Source organism: Alligator sinensis, unplaced genomic scaffold (genome assembly GCF_000455745.1).
Source record: "Alligator sinensis unplaced genomic scaffold, ASM45574v1 scaffold630_1, whole genome shotgun sequence".
Lineage (NCBI taxonomy): Eukaryota > Metazoa > Chordata > Crocodylia > Alligatoridae > Alligator > Alligator sinensis.
The window spans coordinates 579,001-600,892 of record NW_005842522.1 but is presented as its reverse complement, the minus strand read 5'-3'; the positions used below and the strand labels follow the sequence as shown (position 1 = coordinate 600,892).

The following is a 21,892-nucleotide window of genomic DNA, read 5'->3' as shown; positions in this document are numbered from 1 at the left end:
CAATGAATGTTTCAGAGAAAATGGAGGCTAATTATTGTCAATAATCAATGACGAGAGAATAAGAAAGAGGTCTAAGATGGGGCACAGAAAATTTAGGCAAAATATTGAGAAAAATCTTTATAATTATAAAAACGGAATGAGCTATGAAGGGAATTTCTGTAATTACTAAAACAGAAAATATTCCAGATAAAATAAATAAAATTTGTCTGTCCAGTACAGTAGAGTAATGAAACATATTCATGCAAAGGTGTATGCTGGGCCATCCACTAATGTGTCTTACTCCCTCTAAAGATTGCATGATTCTACCAGTATGAAAAAGAAATCTTGCTAAAGCAGAGAGATTAGAGGCAAAATTTCTTCTAGTGAATTTAGGTGCAAAACCATGACAATGTGAATATAAATATTTTTGTCTGTTCGCTGCTGAATTTATCAGTGTAAAAATATTTTATTAATTCATTTGAATCCACAGAGGTCCACCAGTGTTTTCTCAGATAGTAGGTTAGTGTGATATTATCTGTCTCTCTTATCACTCCCTTCAGAGGAGGGAAAAATACAATCTGACCATTTTCTTCCCCAAAAGATCATGAAGGGTTAAACTCATGTAGTTTTCTCATTTAGACGAATGTATTTAATTTAACTTTCTTTTATTATCCCACTATTGGTACTGTGATATAAGTATAATAATAATAATAATAAATAAAATATTATGTTTCCCTTACTATTATAATGTTTTTTTCCATTAACTTTTAATATAATCACTTGCTCATTTTCCAGGAAAGAGGTAGGGTCTATGCCTTGTTTACAAGATGACAAATTACATTACAAATACTTTAATGCCTGTTTCAGTGCTAGAGCAGTTTTAAAAAGGCTTTGATATTTATATGAATCAATAGACACTTAATATGTTTTCAGTGGTTATTAAGAGCATGAGAAAAGTTAAAAACCATAAAGTATATGATATTGCAAAGACGAAACTTTTACTTCAGTTTCCCATGGAGTAGAGTTAATTATGATTATTAAAAGAAAAAATCAATGAAAAACATACATGATTTAAGATTATGCTGCTGACTATGGACTTACTCAAAGAAGAAGGTACCATACAAAGTGAAGATGACAAAATCAATCTATCTGAGATCACACTCTAGTTATGAGCCTTTTCAGATCAATACAGTGTAATATCTTGGAAAAGTACTGAAGAAGCTAAGGTTCTGTATGACAGATAATAGTGGGGCTGTCCAACAAAGATATGCTTGGTAAGCAAGTTTCAGATTTAACACAGGCATTTCAGGCATCAGGAGAGCTTGACCATCATTACTGCAAAGAACTGGAATCAGTTTATATCAGTGGTGCTCAACCTCTTTGCTGCATGAGCCAAATGTGCAGTGCTCAGTCCCTCCATGGGCCAGACCCAGGCATGGGACCTGATCTGTGCACAGGGCTGCTGGGGCAAGGCCCAATCTGGCTGTGTGTAAGGGGTGCGGGATAGCCTGACTGATCTGGTTGCATGAGGGGAAGGGGGCATGGCCCAGCCCCATTCTGGCCATGCAGTGGGAAAAGAGGCATGGCCCAGCCCTGACCTGGCTGTGCTGGGCTTGGGAAATTGGCAAAGGAGGAGGGGTGGCAGTATTAATTATGACCCCCCGCCCCCCCCCAACCAAATTTCGTGACCTGTGGGGAGCCCTGTGGGCTGGATGCCTTGGCTCTATGGGCCAGATTTGACCATGGCTCAGGGGTTGAGCACCCCTGATTTAGATAATGCACATGGTACATGCTTTTTGTAATATTAATCCTACAGTGTACATTCATATGTTTGCTGTACCTGGTCTAGATTTAGACCGCTTACTTTAAGCCACCTAAGTCTAGACTAGGAGCTCCAGGAGCAGTGTGGGCATCTTGAGATAAGTAATTCATGGTGGTGGGTGGGATAGCAGTCTAGAAAGACTGGTGGGTCTGCAGGGGCATTAGTGGATCCAGGGGGGGTGTTGCCTGGTCTGAGGGTGAGGGGGAAGGCTGGGAGGCTAAAATTAGCCCAGTCAGGGTGGGGTGTAGGAACAGCACAGCCCCAGGACTGTGCTTTGAAGATGTGCAGGTGTTTGCTAGATCAGATTAACTGCTTCATAGATTGGGCTAATGCTTTCTAGATCTAAGTTAGTTTACCTCCTGAGGTGAACTAATTTAGGGCACACCATTTTTTTTATGTTTATTTTTTTGGCAAATTAAACCTTACAGTCATCTGCACAAGTGGGCATTTAGATCAACCTACCCTAGGCTAGGTCAATCTAAATGTAACGTGTATATACCCTTAAATGTTATAGTTTAAACTTATTAAAATGTATTAGTATGTTGGACTAAGTCCCTTAAAATTTTAGGAACTTAGGGATCAGAGCATCAACTGATTTAAATTCAATAATGCCATCAAAGGGAGCTGTTTTGTTTCAGATCCAGAAACTGTTTTGTTTTAGCTCTACTTTGATTTCCCTGTACTTTTAAACCCTCAAGGTATAACAGGCATTCTTTTAGAGAGTAAAGGTTCAGTACTACAAAATATTGATACTTCCCAGGTGCTGAACCTCGTGGACTTCAGATGGAGCTGAGAGTGCTCCATACATCGCAGGCTAGGGTCCTACACAGGGCCATTTCAAGAGTTTGACAGAATCAGACCTGAATTTTACATGCATATAGTCCCTGCTGCTTCTTTTTTTATAGCTCCTGAGAGTGGATTTTTATTTTTTTAAAAGATCCTACAAACACTGCCTGGATAAGCAGTGTTTATTACTTGACTGTTTCTAAATTACTTTGCAGAGTGGACACATCTAAGGTACACATATCAGTTAGACTGACCTACTGTTTTTCCCCAAATGTGCACTGAAGTTTTAAACCTATTTTACAAGGCTTCAAAATTTGAGAAAGCTGCCTACTTAGTAAACATATGGATGAGTCAGGATTTTAGGATTTTATTTGCAGCTCTGTCTCAAATTTTCTTTATGACCTTGAAAAAGTCATGCAACTTCTCTTTACCTCAGTTTTACCATTTGTAAATGGGAAAATGGCCATTCCTTTCCTTAAGGGCCCAGGGATAGTTAAAGTGGGTTTAAATTATTTAATTAAAAGTGCTACAGAAGTGCAGATGACATTGTGAGCAAAACATCTTGGTCAGTCACTTATGTAGATAGCAAACAAATCTCTTCAATGAAAATTTCCTATTTACTTTTTATACATGGCAGCTCATAAGCTAACACTAAACTGGAATGGTTCGCATTTGAAGATATCTTCAACTTCAAGCCTTTAAAACAAAAAAATGAATACCAGCAATTTTCAATAGTCCTGCAATGCATTTCTCAATTTCTAGGACTTAGGCAAGCCAGCATACATGTATATAATAACAGTTGGCCTTTAATTGCATAGTTGTTGTCAATTATCCTTAAAGTGGTTTTAAATTACAATATAAAAGGTTCATTTTCACACATACAGTTGTCAAAGCTAGGTAGATTTACTGCTTGGTTGGTGTTTGTTTTCTGGACTAGAGGCTTCATAAATAGAGAAATAATTCAAGTGGAAGAGGAAAGGGAGACACTGGATATGCCTTTTTGATAAAATATAGAGTATAATTTGGGTTTATATAAGATTCTTCATGCTCAAAGCATTTCACAGAGAAATAAATGGCAGTAAGTGGCTAAATGAATACTGCAAACATTAAATGCACAGTCATGACTCATCTAGTTTTGGAAGGGTTTGGGGGCTTTTTTGAGAAAAGAAACTTGAGCAAAAATGCCAGTGCTCCTTTTTTGAAAATTGTTACTAGATTTTTTCATTACAACATTGACTACTAACCAGAGTGAAAACACTTCAATAGAAACTGTTGTATGAAGGCAACTACAATGTTTTAACAGGCAACTACTTAGTTGCAATTAATCTGATTTTCTAAGATGCAGTGTTCATGTGAAACAGTCTTTGTAAGTTTCCATACTGTGCTGTTCTCTGAAAACCATGAGTTGAGAAATGCATGAGTTATAGTTGCTTCAGGAAAACACTACTGTTTGTACAGTAGTTTGCAACACAGAAGGAATAGGTTGATTTGTCAGACAAGTCCTTAATATTTATTTATGTGTTTGTTATAGAGAGGGTTTTTGTTTTGGGGGTTGTTTCTTTTTTTACAAAGGAGGAGGAATTTCTGAATTAAAGAATAATAGTTCTATCAAACAGGCCCCTTTGTTTGAAAACCAACGGTCAGTCTGCATGAAAGTTGACTTAAATCATTTCCTGATGTCATTGGCCAAACTTTTGTTTAGTCGCATGCAAATTACACTATCATATCTGTATACACATTTGTTGTAGGATATCATCTTTGGCTTTCTAAGTGTAATGAATGAATATGGATATAGGGATTTAAGAAGTTAATTTGAGACTGAAGACTTGGCATGATTTTTACACAACTCTTAGGCCCCTGGCAGACATGCAAGTGAGGGTGTGATATGATCTGATGCAGGATCCCTACAATAATGCTTGCTGCCATGCTGGGTGGCAGCAATGTGGGGCCAGGTTGGCTTCCCCCTCTCCCTGCTGGCGCAGCCCAGCCCTGCACTCCTGCCGCCCTGCTCTGGGCCCCACCGGCACTGACCCTGGGACACCAGCATGGGCCCCACACTCCCACCCAGCTGTTACTGTACTCCATGCACCCACTCACTGCCACTGCCCGCCACCTGCCACAGCCATTTGCCCACCGCTGCCACTGTTCCCCCCCCGCCAATCACTGTAGCACCATGTGGTTCCCAGCTGCAGCACCGGACCACAGGACGTAGCAGGAGCCAGCCTGGTCCCTGCAATACTTAGCTAGCTCCGTGCAGTGCCAGCCACGGCAGTCCAGCTCCTGCTGCATCCAGCAGTCTCAGCTGTGCAGGTGGGACTTGGTGCCGGAGCAGCAAGCAGCACTGGGGCGGGGAAGCAGCATAAGGGCAGTGGTGGCAGATGGGGGAAAAGTGGCTGCAAGTGGAAGCACGGGACCGTGCCAGTGCCCCTGGGGCTTGGAGGAGTGCTGCAGGGGGATCCGCCTGCTGTGGGGGGGGTGTGGGCAAATCCTCCCCCTCTACACATGCCACTGCCCTCCCCAGCCACCCTCCCCCCCACACTCACAGCCCCCACGCACCCCATACCCACCCATATGCCATATCCACACACACACACCCACATGCTTCCCTACCCCACATACACACACATCCCATGCCTATCTATCCCCACACACACACCCACACTCCCACCCATACCCCTCTACAATATACAAGAGAAAGTCTTAATTTTAAACTATTGTGCAATCACCTTTATGTACAGTACACAAACGCATGTAAATCAGGGCAAAAATATTTTTTTGAAATTAAATTAATGAATGTTGTAGTAAATGTTTGATTTTTTTTTTAGTATATCATTTGGTATATTTCTGGTTCCGAGATGGCAAACCCTTGCTGAAAGGAGTACTTCGGGGTGGGGGGGCAAGGGAAGGGAGTTCCAGTGGCAAAGGTAAGAGGTTAGGGGTGAGACTTCCAGTCCCAAGGTGGTGACCAGGAGGCGGGGCACCTTTCAAGGGGTGGGGTTACCCTTGCAGCCCTCAACAGCTTGCCAAAATTTGGTAAGTGTCTCTCCACACAAAATAATTGCCCGTCCCTGCATTAATTGCATTAACATGTGGCCAGGTAACAACTTAAGACATGATTCTGGTTAATCACATCATAAATGTAACATGCTTAGTGCTCCTGTGTTTAAAGGCCTTCTGTTTATAGCTACCATTTCAGAAAAATGTGATCCCCAAATCTGAGTGGGCCCAGAAATGACCAACTAATATATTATTACAACCTACTATTTTTCTGATAACATAATTCTTTTCACCATTAAGCTGAAAAGCTTCATCTTGGGTGCATCTACATGAGACACCTTACTACGCAGTAGAGCTAATTACTGCATAGCAAGCATCATTCTGTACGTGTGCTGACCCTTACTGCACAGTAATTTGCTGTACTCAGCAGTAAATTTGCTTCCTTCAAATGCAAGTAGCAAATTAACTGCTGAGTAATTACTGAGCAGTATGACACATGTGGAAAGCCAACTGGGAGCAAATTTGCTCCCAATCAGATGGGCAGCAGGGCGTGGGAGATTGCTTCCTGCCCCCGGGAGCTGCCTGCTGCTGGGGCAGGCTCTGCCACCAGAAACTGGGCAGGAACAATGTCCCCCTGCCCTGGCAGCAGGGGACTGGGAGATTGTTCCCAGCCCCTACTCTGTGATTATGGAACTGGGAATGATCATGGAGCAGGGGCTGGGAGCTGCCTGCATGGGAAGAGTTCCTTGGCCAGCCTGCAGCTGGCTGGGAGCTACCCCAGACTGGGACAGTTCCTGGCCAGCCTTAGGCTGCACAGGGAAATCTGCACATGCAGCCTGGAGGTAGCTGGAAACTGTCCCATTTTGGGCAGTTCCCAGCCAGCTCCAGGCTGCACATGCAGACTTCTCCGTAAAGCCTGGGACTGGCCAGGAACTGTCCTGGTCAAGGGCAGGTCTCAGCCCCACAGATTTTTCCCAGCCCTGTGTCCCAAACAGGCAATTCAGGCACAGGGTTTGGAAAGAGCTGTGGGAGAGGAGCAGGTCCCAGCCCTTTGCCCCAGTCCTCCAGTGGAGCAGCTAGCAGTGAAGCCTTGGCTGGCCGGGGAATCCCTGTCCAGCTGGGGGCTCACTGCTAGCTGCCCCACTAGTGGATTGGGGCAAGGGGCTGGGACCTGCCCCTCCCCTACAGCTTTCCAAGCCCTGTGCCTCCAATCAGGGAGCCAGGGCCAGGAACTCCCTGTTGCCAGGGCAGGGCAACATCATCCCTACCCAGCCTCTGCCCCTGGAGCCAGCCCTGGCAGCAGGCAACTTCCAGGGCAGGGAACAATCTCTCAGCCCCTGCCACCCCTGGGCTAGCACCCCCTGAGCTTGGTGGTGCACCCTCTGCAAAAAAAGTGCCACCAATGCTGCCAGTGGCCCCTGTGGGCAGTCGCTGCTCACCACCCCCTGCCTCACCACCGACACCACTGGCAGCATCTGCAGGCAGTCCCCAATCTCTACTGGCCACTGCTGACACTGCAGACACCAGCGGCACCTGCAGGTGGTCACGAACTGCCGGTTGCCACTGGCCACCTTCCCCCCCCCCCCAGACATGAAAATGGTTAATGCATTTCTAATCAGTCTCATTGCTCAAAATGCAGACTGTGATACCCATATCCCCTCTATGGACGCATCCACAGATGCAGGCATGTCCAAAAAAAAAGCCCCCCCCCCGCCCCCCCCCCTCCGCCTTGTGGCTGACACTGCCGCAGCTGCCTGTGGAAGCTCCCTGATTGCTGCTGCCATGCCCCCGCCGTCAACAATGCCATGGGCAGTCGCCATGCTTCCCCAGCTTCCAGGGGCATGCAGCATTTGTGCCCGCACATGTAGATGCCTGCCCAGGGTGGGCTTACTCTACAATAATTTACTCTAGAGTAAACGAACCCGGCAGCATTTGCACATATAGATGCATCCTTTGCGTCCTAACCTCCAGATTTTGGAATAACTCCATCCCTTACAATGGTTTCCCAGTAGAACAAACTTAGCCTTTAACCTTCCTGAAGTTGATATGTTTAGTCTCATATCCTTACTTTGAATAAAAAACTTGTTTTCAGAAAGGTCCTGTTTTCTTCTGCAAGGACATTAGAGACCATAAGGCGTTTTTATAAAAGTAGTTAGGCTTGTGTGCTTAACTAAAATGCCCTCTCCCCTCATTCTTGTGCATGATGTCAATCAAATGTTCTTTTAGCTATTTTTTTCCTCTGAAATATATGCCTATTTTATTGGTGAAGTAATTTCCCTTGAGAAAAGGAAACTGTGATGTTAAATTTTATATAAATATCAATGGTTACTAAATTAGCTTAGGAACCAATTTGGAACTCTGGACTGCCAGAGTTAGCATTCAGATCCACAACCAGGAGGCTCTGAAATATGAATGAAAACCAGTAAAATTAATTTCCAATACATGTTACAGTTTATAGCTATAAATGATTTCCTCTCACTGTATGAACTGTTCTTAAGAAGGTGTATGTGTTTTTCATTAAGGCCAACTCTTGCCCACTTCTCTCTTTCACACCGAGAGACTTTTCTATCTTTCTAATAGCCCTGTAGAGCATGTCCACACAAGCCTGCACATGCCTTTTACAACATCTCAAACCCCCTTTGAGACGATGCAAGACACATGCCAGGAACAAAAAAGCTTTCCCTGCACTGCATATTTGCAGCACGGGGGCAAAATTTGATACCTGGAGATACAGGTATTAAAAAATACCCCTGGGGAAAAAAGCAGAGGCAACCAGAGGCTCAGGTCCTCCACAGAGATGCTCTGGTAGCCATCCAGAGTGTCTCCATGGCTGTCCTTGCCCCAGTGCTAAAGCATACTGCCTGCCCATGCAGGGCAAGCAGCGGTGCAGGCTGCAGGGACAGGTGTAGAAGGTGGGGAGGGTTGGAGGAGCAGGGAGGGGACCATGACAGGGGGCCTGCCCAGCCCCAGCTCCCCAATCACTCCCCCACCCAGCCCCAGCTCCCTGATCGCTCCCCTGCTCGGCCCCAGCTTCCTGAGTGGAGGAGTGAGTGGGGGCTGGGGCCGGGTAAGGGAGCGAACGGGGGGGCTGAGGGAATGCTCAGGGAGCTGGGGAAGCAAGTGGGGAGCCATCCCCACAAAACCCTCACCTACATACCTGGCCCTGTGGGTCAGGAATGAGGGGACTGGGGTGGGGGGCAGGCTGTGGGTTGAGTGTAGGGGCAAGGGCAGGGCACTGGCATATCAGTGCTACTCAGCACTGCACAACCTGGTGAGCAAAGTGGGTAGGGGCAGCTCTGATTTTTCTATGACAAAAAAGCCAAAAGTAAATGCCAAACTGTATAGCTATTTAGAATTTATTTTGTTATGATGATAGAGGCACTGATAGGCTTTAAAGTTGCTTTAAAATTATAAATATCTAGATAAAACATTGCCCAACAGATTTGATATCTCTAGATAGATAGATAGATAGATAGATAGTGGTCTTTTGTTTTAATTGTGTATGAACATGGATTTGGGGGATTTTAAAGAGTGGCTTTGGGTGTTTTTTCCAGGGATTTTGCAGTTTTAAATAGGTAACACCAGAATTCCTGCTAGTGAGGCGAGTGGCAGGACCCAGGCAGAAGAGCCTGCTCAGAGCTTGCACCCAGGACCCAGCTGGAGGCAACTGACCTCTTGGCCACTTAGGGCCAGGAGGACATGCTTTGACAGTTCAAAACAGGCCACCTCAGTGAGAACATCTGGGCGATAGCTACCCAGATGGCCAGGTGGTGGCACACATGGCAGTAGTGCTGCACAAAGGCCAACTGTGCAGCCACAGCCCACTAGCAGCTGGCCCAGAGTATCAGATGCCTCTAATGGCCATGCAGCCCCCATCTGAGTCTGGCAGGCATGCAGTCTTGGCCCACATGCTGTCGCAGGTGGCAGCAGATCACAGCCAGGCAGCAGTCCCCACTGGCAGACTGCTGCAGTGGGTACAGGGTGCAGGGAACTCTCAGGGCTGCTTCAGCAGTCCAGCTGGCACAAGGGCTAGTGTCCCCAGGTACCAAATGGCCAGGCCTCAGAAGTTCCTGAGAGCAAGTAGACCTGAGCTACTTGCTAGAGCAGCTTTTTGTACTGCTGGGGTCAGCACAGGGCAGGATTTTATACTGCTGAGGCCAGCACAGGTGCTGGCCCCAGCCTCTAGCTCCCCCTGGCTGCAGATCCAGAAGGAGCCAGGGTTATTTTGCCCCAAGTGGCACAATCTACCCCACACCAGAATGCATGTCTGGGCATGTGCACTGAGGCAAAAAGCCCTGGCTCAAATTTGTGCCGCTTCTATTTGAGCTGCTGCAAGCGCACATGCCTGCATGTGTGGATGCGTCCATAGAAGGGATATGGGTATCATGGTCTGCTTTTTGAGCAATAAGACTGATTAGAAATGCATTAACCATTTTCATGTCTTTGTTGGTTCCCAGGTGTTAAATTTGTCCACTGGCCCTAGTGAAGAAAGCTAGATAAAATGCTTGAGAGACTAGGCAAACCTGTTTGTTATCTGCTTCCGTGTGGCATTTTTTTTCCCCTGTAATGAGCCTTAGCATTTTCAGTTCCCTACTGTGAGTTGTTTTAAGCTGCAGACTGTGTGGGCCTACATATTGGGACTGGGAGTAATGGAGTGAAGGGGAAGCTGTACATTCTGCATCCATCCACGTATGCTATTAGGATGGAACAATAAACTCCGACTCATATCGTGCTAGAGTACATTGCTCGTGGGTGCCGTGTTTACACATGCACCTGGGACCACAATACATTGAGCTCGGTTACAGCAGTCCTGGCTAGCAGGGGACCTCGGGGGTCAGCCTGCCAACCCAGGGCTGCTCCAACCCAGCTCAACGTGCTATAGAGGGGCTGGCTGGGGCATGAAGGTGCTCTAGTGCGGGGCTAGCTGACAGGTAGCCCCGACACTGAAGCACCCTTGTGCCCTAGCCACCTGGGTCAGGATCTACACATGCATTACTGTGTACTGACAAACACCGCCACAGGATAGTACTTGGATTTAAAAGTACTAACCTACAGCAGCATTTATTAATTTACTGTGACCTAATAGGGCCATACATGTAGACACAGAGACTTTACTGCAAAGCTAATTTGGCAGCTCTTCAGTAAACATCTCGTGTACATGTGCCCACAGTCTTACTCATAAGCAGCTCCCAAAAGAAGACTTGGAGAAGTGTAGTGGTGCACCAGTAAAGATTTTTTGGGCCAAAACGTATGGCTGATTATTAATGAGCCATATTGGCCGATACTGGTCTGATTACCGATATGCAGCCTGGCAGCTTGGAGAGCAGCATGTGGCTGGTAATTGGAGGAGAAAGAGCCATGGTGGCGCAGGTCAAGGCCCCAGGGGAGAGGAGGGGTCTGGGGCAGAGGCAGGTGCTGTCCAGCCAGGGCAGGACACAGGACAGATCCTCGGCTCGTCCACGGAGTGGGGAGGGGGCAGCTCCTGCCACTGCATGCACCTCCAGGGGAGCCATGGTGGGCATGTGCACCCCCCGATATGTGCGCAGGGTGAGGGTGGGCTGCTGCTGCAGGCTGGGGCTGGGAACTGTGCCCACACCGTCGGGGTCTGGGCTGGGGCTGCACTTGGGGCGGGTAGCAACCACTCCCAGGGCTGCCGCTGTTGCCTGCCCCAAGTGCAGCCTCTGCCCAACTCCCCACTCCCCCCACCCCCACTCCTGCCAGGAAAAGCCTGGCACTGCCCCCAGAGGCACCCCACCTTCTCCCCACATGCAGACCCAGGGGGCATACACCCCAGTGCCTACCCCAGAGGTTCGTGTAAGGGCAGGCTATGCCCCCCCTTCCCCGCGCCCCCTGGACAAGCCTCTTGCTGCTCTGTCGTGTGCCCCGCCCTGCCCCAGCCCCACTCCCTCCCTCGCTGCAGGGTCCTCAATCTGCCCTCCCCACCTTCTTCCTGAGCAGACTTACCAGCTGGATGCTGCTCTCCAAGCTTCCAGGCTGGCCGTGCGCATGCTGCGACTGTGCAATACAATATGGACCAATGTATCAGTGCACCTCTAGACAAATGTAGCTCTCTATCTAATCTTCAGTGCCAAGGAATTATACTATTCAGCGGGACAACTGAGGGAATGAAGACATGACCAGAAGTTTATGTTTTTTGGTCTATTGGTAGATTTGGGAAAGGACACGAGGAACAATTCAGCTTGGATGCCAATTGCAAGAAAGATTTCTGATAGATTTCTGGTATTTCTGATAGATGTAGAAAGATTTCTTTCATTGCCTGAAAACAAATGCTGCTTCTCTCACCGTGCTTCTAATTAATAAATAGATTTAAATGCATCAACTATTCCACCTACTGGAGTGGAAAAATCAGATTTTCAAACAGACTCTGCTTTGCTGGATAACCGTTCCATTGCTTCATTATTTAGTTCTTCAGGCTACTTCACACAGTATTTGCCTTGAAAGGGTTTAATTTTTGTTTGTTCTTTTAATCTTACACATATTTCAGGAAGAGTTAGTTTGGACTGAGCTTTAGATGGTATATAGGAAACAAAAACAAAAGAAGAAATCATACTGTTAGCCATCAGTGACAGTTCCATAAAAAACCCAAACAACCTAAAGAACAAATGGGTGCTCTCTATTCTTCTTTTGTTACAGAATATGCATGATTTAGTCTTGATTGCATTAGAATTTAAAGCTGAGTTTCCCAGACCAGTAGTAAAGAGTGGAAAAGTGGGCTGTCAAGTTCAAGGCAACAAAGGGCTGACAAATTGTTAACCCTAATGCACCATGATCTGTATTTCTAGATATAATCATGTGATCTGAAAGCAATTGAAAACAAGGTGGTGAAAAATTAGCAGGCCCTCCCATTGCCCTCTGTCTTGGACTTCTGCTTGGAGCTTACAAACCATCCAGGAATGCAGCAGGAAGGAATTTATTAATTCATTCCCACTCCAGCTCAGTTGTGATTTGAATTACAAACAAGTGTCTCCAAAACACAAGCAGCTTCTGCTTTTGTCACAGTGATAATAAAACATTGGTTACTTGAAAAGTGTTACTTGGACTTAATTTTCTACTAATAGCTACAAAAATACTAATTTATTTTTAAGCATACCAGAAACAGTAAATCAGGTGTTATTGACTGCTTGTTAAGTTTTAGCCTAATCTCTCCAGGTCAGTTAAGTCAGCAAAGGGATATGGGGTTATTTTCCACTTCTCTCCCACCACCCCCACCTCCACATAATAATGCAACTATTGATTCTGAATTCAGATTTAATAAAAACATTACTAACAATCTTTTGATTTAATGCATTGACATTAAAATGTTCTTCTTTATTAACAATTAACTTGCTGCTTGAGATGAGTTGGGCTTTGGCCAGAGTTTTGAAGAACAAAGCCAGTTGCCTCCATAGAGGCACTACATTTTCCATGTTATATTTAACCATGTGAATCTTCGCTTTTACTTTAGGTGATATACGCAATGACTTGTACCTGACACTAGAGAGGGGGGATTTTGAGAGAGGTGGAAAGAGTGTGCAGAAGAACATTGAAGTGACCATGTATGTTCTTTATGCAGATGGAGAGATCCTGAAGGTAAACAAAAATGTGTTGCCTTGCTGTGTTATAGCACCCCACATTCACATTCTCTTGCTTTACCATCTTTGATGGGTCTTGGAAGCTTTTGAAAAAATAATTTCCTTCAGATTTTAGCCCTTTTAATTTCTTTATTGCTATGATGTGGTTAATAAAATAGGCAACTACCAGAATTGAATTAACTTGGAGTAATTAATTTTAGCTAGAAAATAATATTCAACCATTAAATATGCAGACAGTCTAAGCATTAAGAAACATTATGTGAAAATTAATTTTGGCAGAACTTTTAACTCAGAATGCCACATCAATAGCAGAAACATGTAGGGCAAGATCTGATTTTACTTTATGCGCCTAAGTGTAGCTTCCGGTTTTGATATCTATGCAGAATTTTTATTTGTGCCTTATTTACTCACATGCCACACACACTTTTGCCCCTTCCTCCTCCTTCTTCCCACCCCAGTCAGCCTTCCAAGATTGGGGTTCGTGTCTTTTCTTTGCTGAAGCAGAAGCATGCACACAGTGCTTCAGTGGCTACCAAGATAGTTGTCATTTGTCTCTGGCCCAGGAAACTGCAAACCCTCTCTCAGCTAATGTAGCTATTGGTTGAATACTGTAGCTTGTGCTTAAAGCAGCAATTGAACTGCTGCATGCAGTCTATAGTGTCTTGAGAGAGTGTGCGCTGTGGAAACAATATTTTATTTACAGGAACTTTTATAAAGAGCTGTTTACAGTTAAGAAGTAACAGTCTTGCTAACACCCTTGCAAGGGGCCTAGCATTGTTGTTGTCCTGACACAGCTGGAAGCTCCTGCTGTTTCTGTCCCAGACTGTCTTCTGGGAAGTCACACTTCCTGGATGCTGTGTTTCCAGGAGAATTTACTCTGTCACAGTCAGCCATGACTCTGGAAAAATCTTTTTTGTTCTACATTCTGCCTTCCAAAAACAAGGTGCATGCCTTATTGGGGTCATGGCCTATGCGAGATAATACCATATTTCAACGCGGGGTTGTAGACCCTACCATGTTTTAGCCTAATAGTCTAGCACTGAGGTCATTTGTCCTCAGGGTGGGAGACCCTGGTTCTAGAGTCCCACATCCAGAGATTATTTGAACCAGCATCTCCTGCTCGCTAGCAAAGTGCTATAATCACCAGGCCACAGCACAGGTAAGGTATTATGATTTCGATTGGGGCTAATATTCTGCCCTCTCACATCTGCTAGTCATGGATTTTATTTCAGTGTGCATACACCACTGTATGCTCTGGCCAGAGCACAGTCCTGTTGAATAAATTCAGTGGGTGAGTATACTCTTGCACATACAGAACTGAATTACACACTGGGCATAAGTACCAGAAACTGCAGTTACACAGCTGTGTATGTGTAATTAGGCACATAACAGGATTTAGCCTTTAAAATAGCTGTATTCAAACAAATAACTAGAGGATATAATAATAACTATCTCTGAGATGACTGAATTAAGGTAAATTAAGAATGACAAATTGTAGCAACGTTAGTATTCTTTAAGAAAAAGGGTTCAGAGAAGTACCACAAGAATGATTCTTGGATTGGACAATATACCTTCCAAGAAGAGATGTCAGTGACACAATCTATTTAACATAACACAAAAAAAGGCAAAATAGTGACTTGATCATAGTCAATAAATAATGGTGTAAGAAGGAGATTTCTTATAATAGGCAGAGATCTACAATATGATTCAGTTGCTGAAAGCTTAGAAAATTCAAACTGGAAATTTTTAACAGACTGAATAATTAACTGTTAGAATTACTGACTGGGGATTCCAAATCACTTGAAATCTTTAAAAGAAATTTAGATATTATAAAAGATATCTCCTAAATGAATTCTAAATTATTGAGTTTGATGCAGGGATTACTGTTTAAAATTCCAAGACAGGAAGAAAACAATCACAGTGGTCCTTCCCTCTTAAAAAATACCAAAAAAAAAGTAAATCCTCAAACTTTTTGCGAACAGAATTAAATAGAATAGGCCTCATTTTCAAAGGCCCTGCCGGAACCTATGAGTTTACTGGTTGCTGGTAGTGATTTTGTAAAAACTTATTGAAAAATTTAGTATTCATTTTGTTCTTTCTTTGGGAGTCTTTATGCTTTTACAAAAAATAAATGATAAAAAAATCAGTCAGTGTGGAAAAGACTTAATGAGTGTTTTGACTAAACATCCAGCAGAAATGGAGAAATATCTATACTAAAATTATTTAAGAAAAACTGCTGAAAATATAGGGTTACAAGAAAAAACTGTTTGTTCCCCTTTTTTTGTCTCCAAGAAAATAAACCACTTTCTGGGTTGCTGCTTTTTTTCTGTTATCATTATTTGAACTTGTTTATTATTTTTGTGTGGCCTGCCTTTATATAAAGTATCAAAAGATGGTTTATTATAAAAGGGCCATTTCATTTTTAAATCAAGTATAGATACTATAGCAATGTACATTAACTAGTAATAATTCCCTTTTACCTTTTGCTTCCTTCACTATAATGAAAAAGCCTTTGTGTCCTGTTTCTCAGAAAAGACTAAACACTGAAGTATATAAGTATCAGAATCACTGCCACTCCACATTTTTAAGTCAAAGGAGGAAAATCAAGTTGGTATACCCATTGTTTGTAATTTGATTAGAAATTAAATGGATCTCTTGTAAGAAAGTGATTTGTGCTTATGGCTTCTCCAGGGAGGGTGTAAATTTCGTGATTTGTGCTTATGGCTTCTCCAGGGAGGGGGTTAATTTATTCTGTTTAATTGGATTTGAGATCCCTTTAAAATTAATTAATACATTTTTAAATCAGTTACTTATTTTAAATGACCGGCAGAACACTTCACATCTAAAGGCTGTAACTGAGACTGGGGGCTCATTGCATAAAGGACTGTATAGATGTGTGTAAAAGTAAGAGACATTTCTTGCCCTAGAAAGCTGTCCTTCCAAGAAGATGAATACAAAGGATATATCCTCAAAATGGAGATACTTCAAGCTAGATATAAACTGAAATATTTATGTCATATTCAAAACTGGTGCAAATCTATGTAGCTCTGTTGAAAGAAAGGTATTTTGATGTACACCAAAAGGAGGTCTGGTTGAGAATTTATAATGGTTCTTAACTTCCATAGTGTTATAATTGTTCGGATAGCTGCCCAAAAATGAATTTATTCATAATAATTGATAATTTGTAAGTAGGAAATACCCAGGGACCTGAACAAGGAGATCTGACATACCTCATAAAATATAGCAAGTACCGATCTTAGGGCAATTACCATTAATAGAAGAAAGTGGGACTCTGCTTCCCTTTAATCTGAACGTTTTGTCACTGCTAAATATACAGTTGTATAGTTTATATTACTTCAGAACAGAAACAAGATATATATTAAAATATCAGGCTGAACCAAAGAGGTCAACTTTAAAAAAATGCCAAATGCCAATATATAGAAATAAACATGAACATGTAGAAGAAACATGCTACTGCTTAGAATTCAGTTTGGAGACTAATCCTGTCTCATCTTTTTGTTCACTGCAGTGGTGTCTGCCTGACGGAAAAAAATTGCCAATTCATCTGCCAGAGTAAAAGCAAATAAGACTAGCCATCTGGGATCACTTTTAACTTAGTGGGGTAACTTATCATTGCACATTAATACCCTTGTCCTTGTTGAAGACAGTTGACCATATTAAATATACATTGCTGTTATAAATTCAGAAAAGCCTTGAAAAATAGAAAGGTTTGGTTCTTCAAACGTTCGGTTTCCGGTTTTTCTCATATTCACCAGAATACAGATTTTTGCTGTAAAGTTTGAGCAAATAAAGTTTGTATTCAAGATCTTCCTCCTAATTTAGCTGCAGATCTCTGATAGTGATGAGCTTCATCAGTTTTAATAGTCTCATCTCTGCAATGGATTTTAATATGTCTAGGCATCCATTTGCCAAAAACTTCTGCAAGTTTATTACCTTAGCTCTTTTAAGTATGCTATTAAATGAATAGCTGTTCACCTTCTGTACTCAGAATCATTCTGGTTTGTTTGGTATTTTTTTCTCCAAACCATTCACAATTTTTTTGTCAAGCCGTTTTACCTTTCATTCTATACATCTGTCCTAGCTAATCTACAATCTGGCCACTTAGAACAGCAGGCTTTTAATCATGTGTGTGTGACATCTCTGCCATTTCCCATCAGGAGAGAAGCTGATATCACTCAAGGACAAAATAAAATGCTGAAGGAAAAAAAAATGCTGCTGAAAAGCAGTTCTCAGTAAAGGGTATGGATAAATGGACATTTTAGCTGTTTCAAGAATGCAGGTGGGGAGACTGCTGAGATGCATCCTCTGTTAGTCTCTGTTATGTCTGCAGAATCTTGTAGTGACATGAGTTAATTAAATAATCTTAATTTTGACCCTAAATGAAGCAGGGTTTAAGTCAGGGTGGCTTTGCTACACTTATATCAATACAGAATCATGCAGATGTAACAGTTGCATAGTAACAGTTTATATCAGTAGTCTTTGATATTGTTACATCTGTCTGTACCCTAAGAAGATTTCAGCTTCAGTAATACAAGATAATATTGAAAGAGGCATCGAAAAAGAATAGATTCATATTTTAAAGATTAATTATAAAGGAATTCTGGAATAATTCTTGCTACACTGTTAGAAGGCGAGCCACTAATATAGTCATTGGAAATAAATGGATGGAGGGGCAATGTCGGGGGGGAGAGCTTCTGCTTCCCCGGGAGCAAGGCCCCTGGCTAGGAAGCAGGGCCTCTCACCTTTTGGCTAGTGACAGAAGTTACACATAAACTGGTTTAAGTGCTCAGAAACTGATTTAAACCTGTAACAAAACATACGTTCAGTGCACATAAACCAATTTCAAAATGGCTGAAACTGGTTTAAGATAACCTGGTTAAATGTAATCAGACTTAACTGATTTGGGTCAAACCAGTTTATGAAACTTCTATCCCAGATCCCTTCCTGGTTCAAATTAAGTCGCAGTCCCCCAGCACCCAGTATGCGTTCCAGTCCTGGGCTGGTAGGCAGGGCTGAGAGGGAGGCAGGGGCTGCCCCCTCTCAGGCAAACCCCAGCTGGGGTCTGGGGCCAGGGAGGAGGGTTAAATACCCCTTCCCCTGCTCAAACTTACTGCTGGCTGCGACAGTGGACTACAAATCCCAGAGGCACCTGGAAGCAACCCCTGCTTGTGCCTGGAAACAGGAAGAGTCCTTCTGTTGTGATTGTGGACAGCAAATCCCAGAGACCTCAGGAGCACCAGGAAGAGGAAGCAAACACAGAGCCCATGCAGGCTACATGCCAGAGAGCTGTGCTGCACTAGTGCCTCCTGGCTGCTGGCCTAAGCCACTGCAGGCATGTGGCTGCATTTTTTGAATCAAAAGTAAATGCGTGTCCGGTTGTTTCTCAGTTTAATCTCTGCATTTTAAACTAATCTACAAAGACTGAATTGATTCAGCCTCGGGTTTTTGACTGTCTGTATTTAGCCTTTAAGCCAGCAGCTACCCCACTAAGCCCCACATCCTTTGGCTTTCTCTCTTCCTCCTCACCCCACAAATCTCCAACATGCCTTCCTCTCATGGCTTCCCAGGAGGGCAGCTTCTAAAAGAGCACCAGAGAAGGCTGTGGATAATAGTTGACCTCTTACTAGTTAGAGCACTGTTCTGGGGAGTCAGAAAGACCCAGGTTCAAACCATATGTGGGTGAGGAGGGCCCAGAACCTCAGTGCTCTGACCTTCCAGATGAGTGTCTAGCCGCTGGGCAATTGGGGGAGAAAAGATGGGAAGTCTATCCTATCATTTTGTTGCCCGTGCATATGCACAGTCTGCACGCATACACAGTTGTTCATATGCTCAGGGCTATGTGGTCAGGAATATAATTCCAGCCTGATCATAAATGGCATTTTTGGCATTCAGATGACCATGCACATGTCCATATCTGGACACTTTGATGACCAGGAAATAATAGAATGAAATTCTCTCTTCTAAGCTCCCTTTTCTCTTCCAGGCTCCCGATCATCAAACTAAGGGTTGCTGCAGAAATGTTTACCTGCCAGGTGCAGAAATTAGACTCTTTAGGGAATTATTTTCCACTCTAATAAGCAAGCTAGCCACACAGAACATATTCCTGCATATAGCCGCATACACACATATCGTAACATGTTTCCTTTTGGTAGCAATTAAGAAACTGTCTGAGATGACAGATTTAATGCTCATTCCCCACTTGGCAACAATAGACCAACCCTAGAGAGATATTTGTGGTGGAAATACAGGCATTCTTTCTATCATCTTTTCTTGCAACACTGAGTGAGCTTTAAGAAGTGTGGCACCATTCTCTTATATAAATGAGTTAGTCATCAAAAATGTCATCAGAGAGGCATTTCAGATATGATATTTTTCAGCACCACCAACTCCACCCACCTGGCCACTATTCCAGCAGTTAAAATGCTTATACCTGCTATACGCTGTTACAGGTAGCTTTCAGGTAGAGCAGAGGTAGGCATGTTTGGTCAGGCACCCTGAGCCAACCGCTTTTACTTTTGCTGCTGGCTTTAACTAAGGACCCACTGTTCAGGTCTCTCGCCTCGGCTTCAGCCGAGTTAATCTGTAGCACCACAAGGCCATCCTGGGTTTTTAAGAAATGCAGAACAAACAGACAAAGCTCAACAAATAAACTGCCACTTAGCTTTTCAAAGTCTTTGGCCTGCTAGGCTTTCCCAGGCTTCACTCCCCACCCCTCCCAACCCGTCACCTCTTATCTTTCAGAGGCTTTGAAGAAAGCTCCTTGCAAACAAAACAGACAAATAAAAAACAGAAGAGAAGTTTTGCTCATGGCCTCTTCCAGCAGCTGCTTGAACTAGACTGCCCACAGGCTCAGGGCAGCCCTGAGGCTGCCTTCAGCATCTGACATGGCTAGCTCTTCTTCATTCCCCACACCTCTGTTAGCTCCGTTGCTAGGGAGGCTTACTGAATTCCCCAACTTGAATTCTCAGCCTCTAGTGAGTCTGGGGTGGGCATGGGGAATGTTTCCAGGATGTGGGGCTATTCAGGCTCCTCCACACCCCTAGTAACAGGGCTGGGCCCTGTTACACATACTCAATTTGAAGTAAGTCTAGGACTCTGCAATAAAAACCTACCTGGGGAGAATGATTTTGTTTTGAAAGCTGAGCCTCCAGTGAATTTTTCTCTATCATTTTCAGGTTTGATTCTTCCCTTTTTGTCTCAAAAATAAGAGAATTCACTGGTAGAAAGCTTGGGTGTAATTATTGGAGATGTGCTTTGACACATCGTCATGTACATACTAATAAGGGCACAATAAAATCAATATTCTCGTTCAGGAGAGATTTTAGAGATACTTTAGAGGAATCTCTATAGCACGTCCTCTTATGGCAATGTTCCCTGTGGGTTACTGAGAAATGTTTTCTTATTGGAGGCTATGTTCCACTTATTGCATTGTGTGGTTCTTGACTTCTGTTTCTAAATGGAGGAGCTTCCTGCCACGAATCAGTTTCTCTATGGGAAGATATGCTTGAAGATTCTTTAAGCTGTTTCTTTTCTAACTGGTTTTAAGATCATAGGACTGTAGAAAAGTAGGGCTGGAAGGGACCTCACGAGGTCAACTAGTCCAGCCCCGTGCTCAAGGCAGGATCATCCCTAACTAAACCATCTCACATAAGTGTTTATCTAACCTGCTTTTGAAAGTTTCCAAGCATGAGGAGTCCACAGCTTCTCTAGTTAGCCTGTTTCAATGCCTGATCACTCTCCTAGTCAGAAATTTCCTCTGAATCTCCATCCTAAATTTCCCCTGCTTCAACTTGAGACCATTGCTTCTAGTCCTATCCCCATAGTCCTTTCAGGTTTTCCTCACAAGTCTTGCTCCCAGGCCCCTAATCATTTTTGTTGCCCTATGCTGGACTCCTGCCAAACTGTCGACATCCTCTTGAAGTGTGGGGCCCAAAACTGGACAAAGTTATCCAGGTTATCTCACTAGTGCTTAACATAGTGGAAGAATTACTTCCCTTGGTTTGCAAGTGGCAGTCCTGTTAATAAATCCAGGATACTGTTGGCTTGTTTTGCAACAAAAGCACACTATTGAATCATATTCAGCTTATGGTCCACCATAACTCCCAGGTCCTTCTCTGCAGTACTTCAATCAAGCCATTTGCTTCAGTCATATTTTTCCAGTCTACTTTTTGAGTGTCCAACCTAATATATGAATTTGTCCAAAGCCATACCTTCAATTTATTTGCAGTGCAATGCAAACCTTGTAGTGCTTCTATTTTGGGAACCTTAGGACCTTTCCTTCAATATTTCTGCCAACCCTTGCCTTCTGTTTTGAAAGTTTCCATTATTCTTTTAAATACAATTGAGTCACATTTTTTCCTCCACATTTGAGAAATTATTGATCTGTTGAGACACTTAGGCATTTTAGTTTACAGAAGCAGGAATTCAGTCATCCCTGGTTCCTTTAGGTGATAATTATTCATCTGGGGTTCTTCATTTGTTACTAATCAAAGAACTGAAGAGACATTTTCTAAGGATACTAAGACACTGTAATGACAATGATTCAAAGAATTTTTTAAAAATTGAGAGTTAGGGCAGGAGTTCTCTGTAGGGAGCTATGACACAAATATGGGGACCTTTTATTTCCTGAAAACCTAATAAAAAGTGACTATTCATCTTCTCTGGCCCATTGCTTTACTTATGGACTTTTTATTAA

The 21,892-nt window shown here is 43.4% G+C and overlaps 1 protein-coding gene across 1 annotated transcript in view; it reads left to right on the top strand.

Annotated features, from left to right (window-relative positions):
- The window catches only part of DOCK3 (dedicator of cytokinesis 3), a 590,333-nt gene that overhangs the window by 427,388 nt on the left and 141,053 nt on the right, over nt 1–21,892 (top strand). The window contains exon 15 of the mRNA XM_025213329.1: nt 13,050–13,174. Coding sequence (XP_025069114.1) covers nt 13,050–13,174 — 125 coding nt within the window. The remainder of the gene's footprint in view (nt 1–13,049; nt 13,175–21,892) is intronic.